Raw genomic sequence first — 12,722 nt, forward strand, 5'->3', positions numbered from 1 at the left:
AATATTAAATATATAGCACAGTTCGCCCCTAACTCTCTCATAGTAGGACACATTTGTATGGTCTTAAATGACCTATTTTCTTTATTATTAGATAGATAAACTAGAAATTTGATATAACTATTCCACATTAACCATATGACTAGCTTAGTAATTTGGTTCAGACACACGAAACATGAAACGGTCGCAACATGACTTTAAGCGACTTTAGATCTTAATATATGTTGATTCTTAATTGGATCGAAAATGCTAACACAATTAAATAATGGGTCAAAGCAAAGCAACACAATAATAGTAAAATGACTAAAATTTAATATGATTAGTAAATGATCGACATGAATCACGATTACGATCTGCAGGACCCAATTAAAATTATTACAGTTAATACGATCCAATGAAACACAACTATTATTAAAACATTGTACCCTTTTTTAAAAAGAATTAAAACATTGTACGTAAAAGTAGTTATTAAAGTTTAAAAAAAAAGTCTATAATTCTAACTCACTACTGCAAAAAAAAGGCCTTTAGAAGCGACAAAAGTTGCTTCTAAAAGTCAGTTGCTTCTAAAGTCACTTATAAAAACTAAAAGCGACATGCCGTCTCTAGGGTCGCTTCTAAATCCAAAAAATTGACACCGGAATTGGCTCCCGTGAAATGGCGGATAATATTTAGAAGCCATATTAGAAGCGGAATGTCGCTTCTAATGTTACTGTTTTATATTCTTTTAATATTATATTTTTTCTTATTCTAATTGAAATTTGCATATTTCACTTAATTTAATTTTTAAAAACAAGAAATTGTTATAAAGTAAAGAGCAAGAGAGCTTGAGAGAGGGAAATGGAGAATGTTATTGCTTGAGTGTATTTACAATGAGTCTTTTCATCCTCTATTTATAGGGTTTATAAGAATACAATTAGGGCAAGAATAAATCAAAAGAAGATTACAAGGAGATGATTGATATCAGTCATAAAGCCAATAGTTGACTAACACAATTGACATCCACAAATCTTGGTATTTATAACACTCCCCCTTGGATGTCATTGTCATCATAACACACATTTGAGTTTAAGCTGCCTCGTTAAAACCTTTCCAGGAAAACCCAACATGGGATAAAACCTTGGTAAAGGAAAAAGAGTACAACGCGTGTTACTCCCCCTGAAGACAACATCACTTAACTTCTCGGAGTCGTCGCATTCCAATCTTGTGAACCAGCTTCTCAAATGATGATGTGGGTAATGCCTTTGTGAACACGTCCACCAGATTATCGGTTGATCGAATCTGTTGAACATCGATATCACCGTTTTGTTGAAGATCGTGTGTGTAGAATAACTTTGGAGAAATGTGTTTCGTCTGGTCTCCTTTGATGTATCCTCGCTTCAGTTGCTCAATGCATGCATTGTTGTCTTCATACACCAAATTCGGTGTCTTCTTTGTCGAAGATAATCCACATGTCTCTTGGATGTGCTGAGTGACCAATCAAATCCAAACACATTCTCGACTTGCTTCATGAATCCCTATGATCTCTGAATGATTTGATGAAGTAGCTGCGTCGGTTTTGTAGAGCGCCATGAAATCGCAGTACCACCACTAGTAAACAAATTGCTGTCTGAGATCTACATTTGTGTGGATCGGGTAAATATCATGCGTCTGCATAACCAATTAACTGATGACCAGAATTGTTAGCATATAAACCTTTATCTATAGATCTTTGAAGATATCGAAATACATGTTTAACACTGTTCCAATGTCTACGTGTTGGAGACGAACTAAACCTTGCCAATAAACTTACTGAAAAAGAAATATCTGGTCTTTTATTGTTAGCAAGATATATCAATGCTCCAATTGCACTTAAATATGGTACTTCAGGACCAAGAAGTTCCTCTTCAATTTCATGAGGTCGAAATGGATCTTTCATAGGATCAAGCGATCTACAACCAGTGGGGTACTCAAAGGATGTTCTTTGTCCATATAAAATTTCTTCAATATTTTCTCGGTGTAAGCTGATTGATGAATAAATATTCCATCCTTCAAGGGTTCGATTTGAAGTCCAAGACAAAACTTTGTTTTCCCAAGATCCTTCATCTCAAATTCCTTTTTCAAATAATTCGATGTTTCCATAATCTCTTTAAGAGATCCAATGATATTTAAATCATCTACATATACGGCAATTATGATAAATTTAGATCCAAATCTTTTAATGAAAACACATGGACATATACGATCATTTTTATACACATCTTCTAAAAGGTATTGACTGAGGCGATTATACCACATTCGCCTTGATTGTTTTAAGCCATATAAAGACTTTTCCTTATCGAGCACATATTTTGGAAGTGTCTATATTCTTCAGGCACTTTTAATCCTTCAGGGATTTTCATGTAAATTTCATTATCTAATAAGCCGTATAGGTATGCTGTAACAACATCCATTAGGAGCATATCTAAACTTTGATGAACTGCCAAACTCATAAGATACCGTAAGGTAATCGAATCCACCACGGGGTAATACGTTTCCATATAGTCAATTCCAGGTCTTTGGGAAAAACCTTGTGCGACAAGTCGTGCCTTGTATCTCACTACTTCATTATTTTCACTTCGTTTTCGCACAAAAACCCACTTGTACCCCACTGGCTTTATACCCGTAGGTGTTTTACCTATAGGTCCAAAAACTTCACGTTTGGAAAGTGAATTCAATTCAACTTCTATTGCCTCTTTCCATTACTTCCAATCGCTTCTTTGTTTGCATTCTTCGATAGATCTTGGTTCCAATTCATCATCTAGAGCAGTTATCTCTACTGCAATATTGTATGAAAAAACGTTGTCGACGAAAAGTATTTTTACGGTCCCATATTTTTCTCGATGTGGTAAAGCTCATTGAGATTTCATCATTTTCAACATTTTCAGGTCCTTTATCCTCTACCGAGATTTCTTCAACTATCACATATTCGGGTTCTTTGTTTGCCTCCATATTTTGGTCATTTTGATCAAAAGCTTCTTTTCTTTTTCTAGGATTCTTATCCTTTGAACCCATTGGCCTACCACGCTTTAATTGTGGCTTACTATTATTTGCACTAATTTGTTCTTTAGGAACTTCAATTCGAATAGGAGCATTTGCAGTTGGTATATAAGACTTTGTAACTCATATTGTATCAGTAAATGCATCCGGCAATTGATTGGCAATATTTTGCAAATGAACGATCTTCTGAACTTCAAGTTCACATTGCTTTGTTGGAGGATCGAAATGAGTTAATGACGAGTTTTTCCATGGTATTTCTTTTAACAGCTTTGTACTTTCTCCCCCTAATGTTGGAAACATTGCTTCATCAAAATGACAATCAGCGAATCTTGCTGTAAATAAATCTCCTGTCATTGGTTCAAGATATTTAATAATAGAAGCTGAATTATACCCAACATATATTCTCAATCTTCTTTGAGGTCCCATTTTAGTAAGGTGTGACGGAGCAATTGGGACATAAACCGCACATCCAAAAACTTTAAGATGGGAAATATTTGGTTCCTAGCCCAAAGCCAACTGATATGGGGAGAATTTGTGACAAGATATGACCTGATGCGTACAAGTGCTACTGCGTGTAAGATAGCATGTCCCCATGCTGAAACAGGAAGTTTTGTTCTCATAAGTAATGGTCTAGCTATTAACTGGAGGTGTTTTATAAAGGATTCTGCTAGACCATTTTGTGTATGCACATGAGCAACTGGCTCTTCAACTGTTATTCCACTAGCCATACAATAATTTATAAATGACTGAGACCTAAATTCACCAGCATTATCAAGGCGTATCGTCTTAATTGCAGAATCTGGAAAATGTGCTCTCAACTTTATAATTTGAGCAAGTAGTCTTGCAAATGCCAGATTACGAGTTGATAATAAACATACATGTGACCATCTGCTTGATGCATCAATCAAAATCATAAAATATCTAAATGGTCCACATAGAGGCTGAATAGGCCCACATATATCTCCTTGAATACGTTCTACAAACAACGGTGATTCAATCATAATTTTAACTGGTGATGGTCTCGTAATTAGTTTTCCTTGAGAACAAGCAGCACATGAGAATTCTTTAAATTGAAGAATCTCTTTTGTCTTTAATGAATGCCCAAATGAGTTTTCAATTATTTTACGCATCATATTTGATCCGGGGTGGCCTAACCGGTCATGCCATATACAAAAAGGGTTTGGGCTTGTTGACTCTTTGTTTACAACAACATGAGTCTCAAATGTGTTAATGTTTGAGTAATATAAGCCAGAAGAAAAAGAAGGTAGTTTCTCCAATACACATTTCTCACCTTCTACAATGATTAAAATGTATAGATATTCAACATTATCCATACTTATAGTCTCAACGTGATATCCATTTTTACGGATGTTTTTAAAGCTCAACAAATTTCTTTGAGACTTACTTGAGAATAGTGCATTCTCTATAACAAATTTTGTTCCTCTTTGTAAAACAATATTGGCTCTCCCAGACCTTCAATCAAATTTGCACAGCCAGAAATTGTATTAACATTGACCTTTTTCATAATGAGGGATACAAAATATTTTCGATCTTGTAGGATTGTATGTGTTGTAGCACAATCTATGAGGCATATATCATGGCTATTAAACTTGGACCCAAGTGACTGCTGGGAAAAATCCATATTCTTTATTGAAAAACACGCAGAAAAAAAGTTACATCAATAACTAATAAAAATAAAAATTAATGTCTGATACTGCAAAATGAGAGATGATTGAGAACTACAAGACTGAATAAAAGAAAACATTAAAATGATGATCCCCAGTAAATGGAAGCTTCAAATATGCTCTACGTGAAAATCAGATGCATCCAAGTGTCCATCTCCATCCTTGCCTCCTATCTCCAAAATATTTTCAAGATCGCCAAAAAAATCCTCATTGGATGCAATTTTTCCTTCAGTGTGATTAGCTTCAATATCATCAGTGGCGAGAGTCATATTGGTGTCCACATTTTTTGTCTTTATTCTTGATTGAAGCTTGATATAACTCGACGAGATGTTTCAGGGTGCGACATGTACGCGCAAAATGCCCTTTCGCTCCACAACGATGATAAAGAATGACCATATGCATTGGAGGATTTGCAACACCACTTTCTTTTCCTTGCTTATTGTTGTTCCATTTTTGGGGATGAGAAAAATTCTAATTATAAGGACCTCGGAGATAATTATTGTGACCTCGACCACGACCACCACTATGGCCACGACCATAACTTTGTCCCCTCTCATATTTCCCGTGATTTGCCCAATTCACTTCAGGTGATGGGGCGGAACCAGTTGGCCGAGCCTCATGGTTTTTCAAAAGTAGCTCACTGTTTCGCTCAGCCACAAGAAGGCATGAAATTAATTCTGAATACTTTTTAAAGCCTTTTTCACGGTATTGTTGTTGCAAAAGTACATTCGTTGCATGAAAGGTCGAAAATGTTTTTTTTCTAGCATATCATCATCCGTGATTTTTTCACCACTCATTTTCAATTCTGAAACGATCTTAAAGATTGCTGAGTTATAATCACTCATACCTTTAAAATCTTGCAATCTCAAATAAATCCAATCGTATCTAGCTTTTGGCAGCATAATTATTTTCAAGTGATCAAACCTGTCTTTCAAATTGATCCATAATTAATTCATGAGGCTCTTTCCCAGTTAAATACTACGCCTTTAGACTTTCATGGAGGTGGTGGCGCAGAAAAATCATGGCCTTGGCCTTATCTTGGATTGATGCCTTATTCCCCTCTTTAATTGTATCTCCAAGCCCTTTGGCATCCAAATGGATCTCAACATCTAGTTTCCACGAGGGATAATTCTTCCCCGAGATATCGAGTGCCACAAACTCGAGTTTCGCGATATTTGCCATAACTATAATAATGAACATTATAATGAGTAATGGAAATAAATTCCTATTATTAATGAACATTAAAAAGAAGAGAGAACATATTGCTATAATTATCACATATATATATTATTGATAGGTACTGAGATATAAAAGACATATCAATTATATTCGTATAAAAAGAAAATGATACTGCATGCATATTTTTATAATGCGTACATATATAACTGACGTGTATATACTTATATATAAGGCATGTGCAATAAAAAAAATTATTATTATAATGAGTATAATATCATGCATATAAAGTAATCATCATGTGTTAAAAAAAATCAGATGATGACGATTCTTACAGAATATATATATATATATATATATATATATATATATATATTATAGTATAATCAGGAAAATAGAAAAATAATTATGGTAAAAGTTATAGAAAATAATTGTGAAAATGATAGAAAAATATAGATATGACAAACATGTGTATAGAAAATAGGGCAGTGTAGCAAAATAGCCAAAATGAAACTATGAAATTTGTTTTTAACCTACGTTTCACAACTTTTAGGGAAATAGCCAACAAGTTTATGTGGCAATAATTAAGGTCTGATTTGCCCTTATTTATTAACAAATTCGTCATTTTCTCTCTTCTATTTTTTTTCCTACACTTTTTTTACATAAAAACTTCAAAAAACCATATCTATCTCATATGAACTCGATATTGAGTGATTCCAAATCCTACGGATTCGTGACGCTGAGATCTACAAAAATAGATCCATTGTGTTTGATGAAATATCATGTTTAATACCATAGATGTAGAAAAATCACGTTAATACCTTAAATATGGAAATAACTGATATTTTTTGAAATTATCAAAAAAATAAATGGAAACGTAAATATGATACATTAAACATAATTTTTCATTAAACACAATGAGTCTATTTTTGAAGATCTCGATGCCACGAATTGGTAGGATCTGAAATCACTCAATTTTGAGTTCGTATGAAAAAAATACGAATTGTTGAAGTTTTGATGCAAAAAAAAAAATATTTGAAAAAAATATGAGAGAGAAAGTGACGAATTTGTTAATAAATAAGGACGAATCAGACCTTAATTATTGCCACATAAGCCATTTGGCTATATCCCCAAAAATTGTCAAACGCAGGCTAGATCCAAAATCACATGTTTAAAGTGACCTAATTAGTTACAAATCTTTATTTTATATTTAGAGAGTGTCTGAGTTGAAATTCACTGATAATATTGAGAGAAAAAAATTACTCCGAATACGTGATGATTCAGATGAGACCGACGTGTGCTATTTACTATTTATTGATTGATTAATTTCATTTTCATCAGGATAAAACTCCCCAAACATAAATGACATTGCATCAAATTGGGATAACCATTTTTTGTGTCTTTCTTTTGACGCATCGTTTATTTTTCTTCATTTAATATTATGTGTGCATCTTGTCACTGTACAAACATTATGGATCTAACTAAATAGAAATTCAGGTAGGAAATGAAAACCGCTCTTCTCGTATAGCTGAATTGAATTATTTTTTTTAAGGAAAATAAGAAAAATGTAAACTAGAATTTAGATTATATTTTCATTAGAGAACCTTGTAGAAAATGAAAAGAGACCCAAATTGATACACGTGTGTCTCTATTCTCACTACCTATTTTTGCCCTACAACTATGTTTTGACCTTCAAACACAATATATAATTCCCAAAAAAAAAAAAACCAACAAGCTCGATAAATAATTTTGACTCTCTTATATTTTTCCTTATAGTTTGTAGGAGACGTGCATGAATGGTGATGCAGATCAAAAGAGTCTGGAAAGTTGGGATCGCAGAAACGGACAAAAGAAGAGTGTTTTCTGAGTAGAAACGTCCTAGTAAACAAGACCTACATAGTGGGATCTCAGCATTTAAGCCTAATTCGGACGTTTAGGCTTTCAAAATGACGTTTTGTGTTCTGTCCGTTTTGTTTCATTATTAGTTTTTTTAATTTCGTTTATTAATGTTTGTTAAGAGTCTTTATTAATTTTTAATTATTCAGTTTTAGGGATGTGAATGGTCACAAGATGCATCTATAAATCTTGATGACTTGTTTTGTAAAAAAAAATAGATTATGAATGAAAAAAAAAAATTAAAACCTTTGTGTTTTTATCCCCAAATTCGTGTGTTGTTGTGAGGACCCGATTTGATGCCCGAGACCTAGTATTCATGAGCGAATCAATAGATGGAGGAAGATTCTTCGATTGAATATTCGTGCGTCGAATCAACAATCGTAGTCCATTTATCTCATTAGCAAAATTTCTGCTGCATCAAATGGGAGAAGGGCCTTGCCTTTGCCCCTCCTAACTTTTTATTATATTGTGTTTTTGTCCTTCTATTTTATGTTTGTCCATTATAATTTAATAATTAGTACTTAATGTTTTAGTTAATATTTTTTGTAACCATTAATTCTTTAATATTTTTAAAAGTAAACATTTATTGTTCTTATTTTTTATGGTTACAAATTATATTCAAAATTTGTAGAAGCTTATTTTGAATTAAATTATTTTTTTGACTCTTTACAAATTCTTTTTTAACTTTTACCCAAATTTGTTTTTAGTTCAGACAGTTTGCCCCCTCTTAAATTTGAATGTTCGCTTAGTGGTAATTTATCCTTATGAAAGGTCGATTCATTTTAGGAAATTTCACCTTTGATTGGAATAGAAAAATCATCAAGTTACAGTTTGGTAAGTAGAACTAAAAAAAATATGACTAATATAGATGTCATTTGCGTATATTGATTATAAATTATCACAGGCAGAATTAAAGAGGTTGCAAGATGATTGAGTATTTGCGATAGATAACGTTATCAACATCATTGTTAAAAACACTCAAATTGTATAACTTCCACAGGTTATCAAAGCCGAAGAGGTAGAAATGGCAGAAGTACCTCAACTAGTCTATAAAAGACTCCATAAAAATGAAAAGAATGTACAGGTTCCACCTCTGGTCAATGATTGGCCAAATAGAGTTTATCGTTAATCCGCCACAATAAAAATACCATACATACACCACCGAAAAGAAGGCCAAGAAAACACCGACGTCACGTAAAGCAGCCATCCTTTGTTTTCATTAGGCATTGACGATTAAGACTCATTAGATGATTTTTGGTTTATCAAACTTATTAATATTTGGTTTATATATTAGTTTTTTCTTTATCAAACTTATTATTATTTGGTTTAGCTATTGTCAAAGCATATGTGTTATTACATGTGCTCATATTGATGACGAGCACATGTATATATTTGTGATTTTTGAATACTGTGTTAGCCCTTATTCAATAACCACCCTTATTTCAGGTCCAATATTAAAACCAGTTGAAAATATTAATTTGTGTAAATGGTTAATAAAATTTACAGCATCCCGTAGACAAGAACGAATTAGAAACTAAAACTATTTGTGTTATTTACATATTTTAGTCCAATAAAATACACTGTCAAACTGTGCAAATGAGTTATTTACATAATTTCATAAATAATTGTTATATGTATTAGTGACATAGAAATTTGTAAATGTAGTGACCGAACATCAATTTTTTTAAATAACTGAATAACAAGTACAAATGAGAAAGGTAATGGCGCATAACTTTAAAAAAATGATCAACAATAAAAGCCAAACAATATTTTTTTTTGTTATGAATTACGTAAATGAAAAATATAAGCTAGAAAAAAAAAACAATATTCTAAACTTTGCATCCTGTTTTATTATGACTCATCTGACCACATTTGTAATAACGGTGATGGTATGGGTGAAATAATTCGGCCTTGGACCGATACCTCATCTCTTTGGGCCTCTGTGCTTGACGTTTAAGAATACACGACTTTATCACTTCAGCTTCAGGTGGCAACTCCCAGTCACCTTCGTGATAAATTAAAAAGAAATCTTGAGCATATGTGGCAATGTAGCTTTCTTTTCTGTAGTATGTCGGTACAAAGTCAATATGCCTCATATTCCTACGCTATAGAGCAGCACACATGTGATCATGAGAATTCTTCTAGTTTCCAATTACAACATGTGCAAATCCAATTATCAATATCAACAGTCCTTTGTATTGCTCTAGCAACAACTTCAAACTGGTTCATAACAGTAAATATGTCATGTATTGACATATATTAACTGATGTAAATAGCCATTAACATAATTTTACATAAATTAAAACAATATTGTGTAAACTTACATTCATAGTTCAAGCGTCTTGTTGAGAATAAAAAAAACATCTTGAATCCAATTGCGGTAAAATCATAATGCATCTTTGGAATAAGCTCCTTTTTTTGTTGATCCAATCTTGAAAAAGATTTTGATAACTCAAAACCAAACATGCCACTGACCAACATCTATCTTCTCGCAAGAAATCATTTAAACACTCATAAATATTTGTTGTTATCACATCAAACCTCCTACCCCCAGAAATTTTCTCCGTGACTACAACTCAAGATTTTTTCTTCACATTTCCCCACAAAATGTTGCATACATATATCAAATTTGCCTTCCGGGAATACCTTGTAGACCGCCTTAGGAATAGTCGAGTTCTTATCCAAAACAATGACCAAGTCTTTTCTCACACTGTATACAGCTCTAATATGCATCATAAACTAGGGGTGAAATTAGATCGGTTCGGTTCGGTTTTTGACAGTTTTAGTATCCAAATCCGAATTTTCGATTTTTAAAAACTCGGTCCAGTATCCGGTCCAATTTAGTCTAAAACCGAAATTCGGTTCCGAATATTCGGTTATCCGGTTTCTTAAATCCAGTATCCAGTCCAGTATCCAATTTTTAAAATTCGGTTATCCAGTTTGTAAAATTTCAGATCCAGTTTAATATCCAGTTTTATAAAATGGATATCCAGTTTCTAAAATCCAAATCCGGTTTGTAAAAATTCAAAAAACGAATACAAACGACTCTTATAAAGCTCCAAAATGACAATACATAATCTAAAACTGAGTAAAAAAAATAAAATTCAAAAGGACACTCGTCTCCAACTACCTGCACATGTAAATATCATAATATAAAATTAAAATTACTACCCTAATGATCATAATAAACCATACAACAATTGAATTTGTATGTTACCTTTATAGATCACATAATCAAGTTATAGTAGCAGTATGAGTTGATATATGAGAAGTTTGTTCTTCTATGACAACTTGACCATCATGTGTTAATAATAGTGACATAAATTTGTTTTAATATATATATTTATTTTTAATTAAAAAAAAATCGGTTAAATATCCGATATCCAGATTTTCCCAAAATCAAATCCGATATCCGGTCCAGTTTTGTAAACCGGATCGGTTATCCGAATCCGAATTTCGGTTAGCTGACGTGGCTCCAAATTTCGGTTCGGTTTTGTACAACCCTATCATAAACTACTTCCAATATTTTTCCTTCTCGGAGTCAACAATACCAAAAGCTAAGGGAAACAAAGGATTGACCCCATCTTGAGCGGTATCCAAGAGTAACGTACCGAGCGACTTTTCTTATAAGAAAAGTCCGGTCTATGGAAATACCGGCCTACAGAATTGAAATCCATGAACTGAAGCCCCAAATGCTAGGAAAAAATACTTAAAAATTCCATCATCGTCAATTTCAGTAACCGTGTATGAACCTGAACAGTTAATAATTGTACATATCACTTAATGTATATTGTAAAAAAAAGATTTACAAATATTTACGAAAATTTACGTAAACATAAAATGTTTGCTTGGGTTTCTCTCTTTTATCATTTCATAAACTATGGGTAAATGACTCTATGACTTCTCAAATTCTCCACGCAGTTTCTTCAGCACATCTGCACGAGCCTTCCATGATTTGAAATAACTTATTTCAGCAACACCCATGAGAGTGATTTGATTGGCCTTTGAACCCCTAAAATAATCTTTAATAAATTTGCCAATTACCGAGAGATGCTTGCTTATGTTTATGAACTATGGATTTTTCATACCAAGTATGCTCTTTCAAAATTGTCCTTATGACCCACAATCCCGATTTTGAACAAACTGAGACGTTCATCTTCCATGAATTCAAGATTCAAACAAACAATGCAATAGCGTGTTTTACTAGATCTTTGGACCATGAATTGAAAATTATTTCTAATTGCAATTATACTCATGACAGAAACAAGAACATATTTACGCACAAAAACGTTATTGACATTAACGTCAAAATTCATAGGAATGTTTTTCAAATTATGAACATCATATAAAAAAAAATTAGAAATCAAAATTGTTTTCATCCTGATTTATAAGTGACGATGATGCTATACTAGATACAAATCATTGACACTCAAAACAATTTCACTACAGAAAAAATCATTAATGGATGTTAATAATTGTAAATTTGTGAAAGCAGGATGTAATCAAACTTTGTTAATGATGAAGAAAATACATACCGACCCGATTCAACAAGTGAAAACGATGATCCAACAGTTGTGACAAACTGTACATTTCGAAATTAGAATGTCAGTATAACAAGATAAGGCACAAATTATAACGTTAGTAAAACAAGAACATGAACAAAAAAGAAAGAAAATATGTACCAAAATCACAAGACAATTCAATTTTGACCGCCCTTTCAATTTGAATATATTCTACACCAATATAGAATAAATCCACGTAATTCCATAACTAATTACTAATCAATAGGGAAATATTCTTATTAATATTATGATTTAGATTTTTAACAAAATTTTTCGAAAATAATACTCAAATTTTAAACAAAGAGTGTTGAATATAAAATTCAATTTTTTTTAAATTGCCTAAACAAAAATTGCCGAATATAATATTTAAATTAAAAATTGCCTAAAAATA

At 32.5% G+C, this 12,722-nt stretch overlaps 1 protein-coding gene and 1 pseudogene across 1 annotated transcript; both read right to left on the minus strand.

The window, feature by feature from the left end:
- Nucleotides 1–1,164: 1,164 nt before the first annotated feature.
- On the minus strand, nucleotides 1,165–2,964 carry LOC149384970 (uncharacterized). Its single transcript, XM_089626212.1, has 3 exons — nucleotides 2,838–2,964; nucleotides 1,933–2,150; nucleotides 1,165–1,461 (listed from the first exon to the last, which is right to left on the minus strand). The coding sequence occupies exons 1-3, from the start codon at nucleotides 2,962–2,964 to the stop codon at nucleotides 1,165–1,167; spliced, it is 642 nt and encodes a 213-aa protein (XP_089482338.1).
- Nucleotides 2,965–5,168: 2,204 nt separating this feature from the next.
- Nucleotides 5,169–5,879, minus strand: LOC149384971 (uncharacterized; annotated as a pseudogene).
- Between the last annotated feature and the right edge of the window lie 6,843 nt (nucleotides 5,880–12,722).

The sequence above is a fragment of the Urtica dioica genome, chromosome 9 (assembly GCF_054948205.1).
Source record: "Urtica dioica subsp. dioica isolate 48M chromosome 9, U.dioica_male_clone48M_v1_H2, whole genome shotgun sequence".
Classification (NCBI taxonomy): domain Eukaryota; kingdom Viridiplantae; phylum Streptophyta; class Magnoliopsida; order Rosales; family Urticaceae; genus Urtica; species Urtica dioica.

Bases quoted from the DNA above. Each gene is read 5' to 3' on its own strand.
- LOC149384970 (XM_089626212.1), bottom strand. From the start codon at position 2,964: ATGGAGGCAAACAAAGAACCCGAATATGTGATAGTTGAAGAAATCTCG. The intron at 2,151-2,837 runs GTAAAAATACTT...CCGTATATGTAG, and splicing joins ATCGAGAAAAATATGGGACC to ATGATTTAAATATCATTGGA. The intron at 1,462-1,932 runs GTTGTAGATCGC...TTGGTCACTCAG, and splicing joins ATCCTTTGAGTACCCCACTG to CACATCCAAGAGACATGTGG.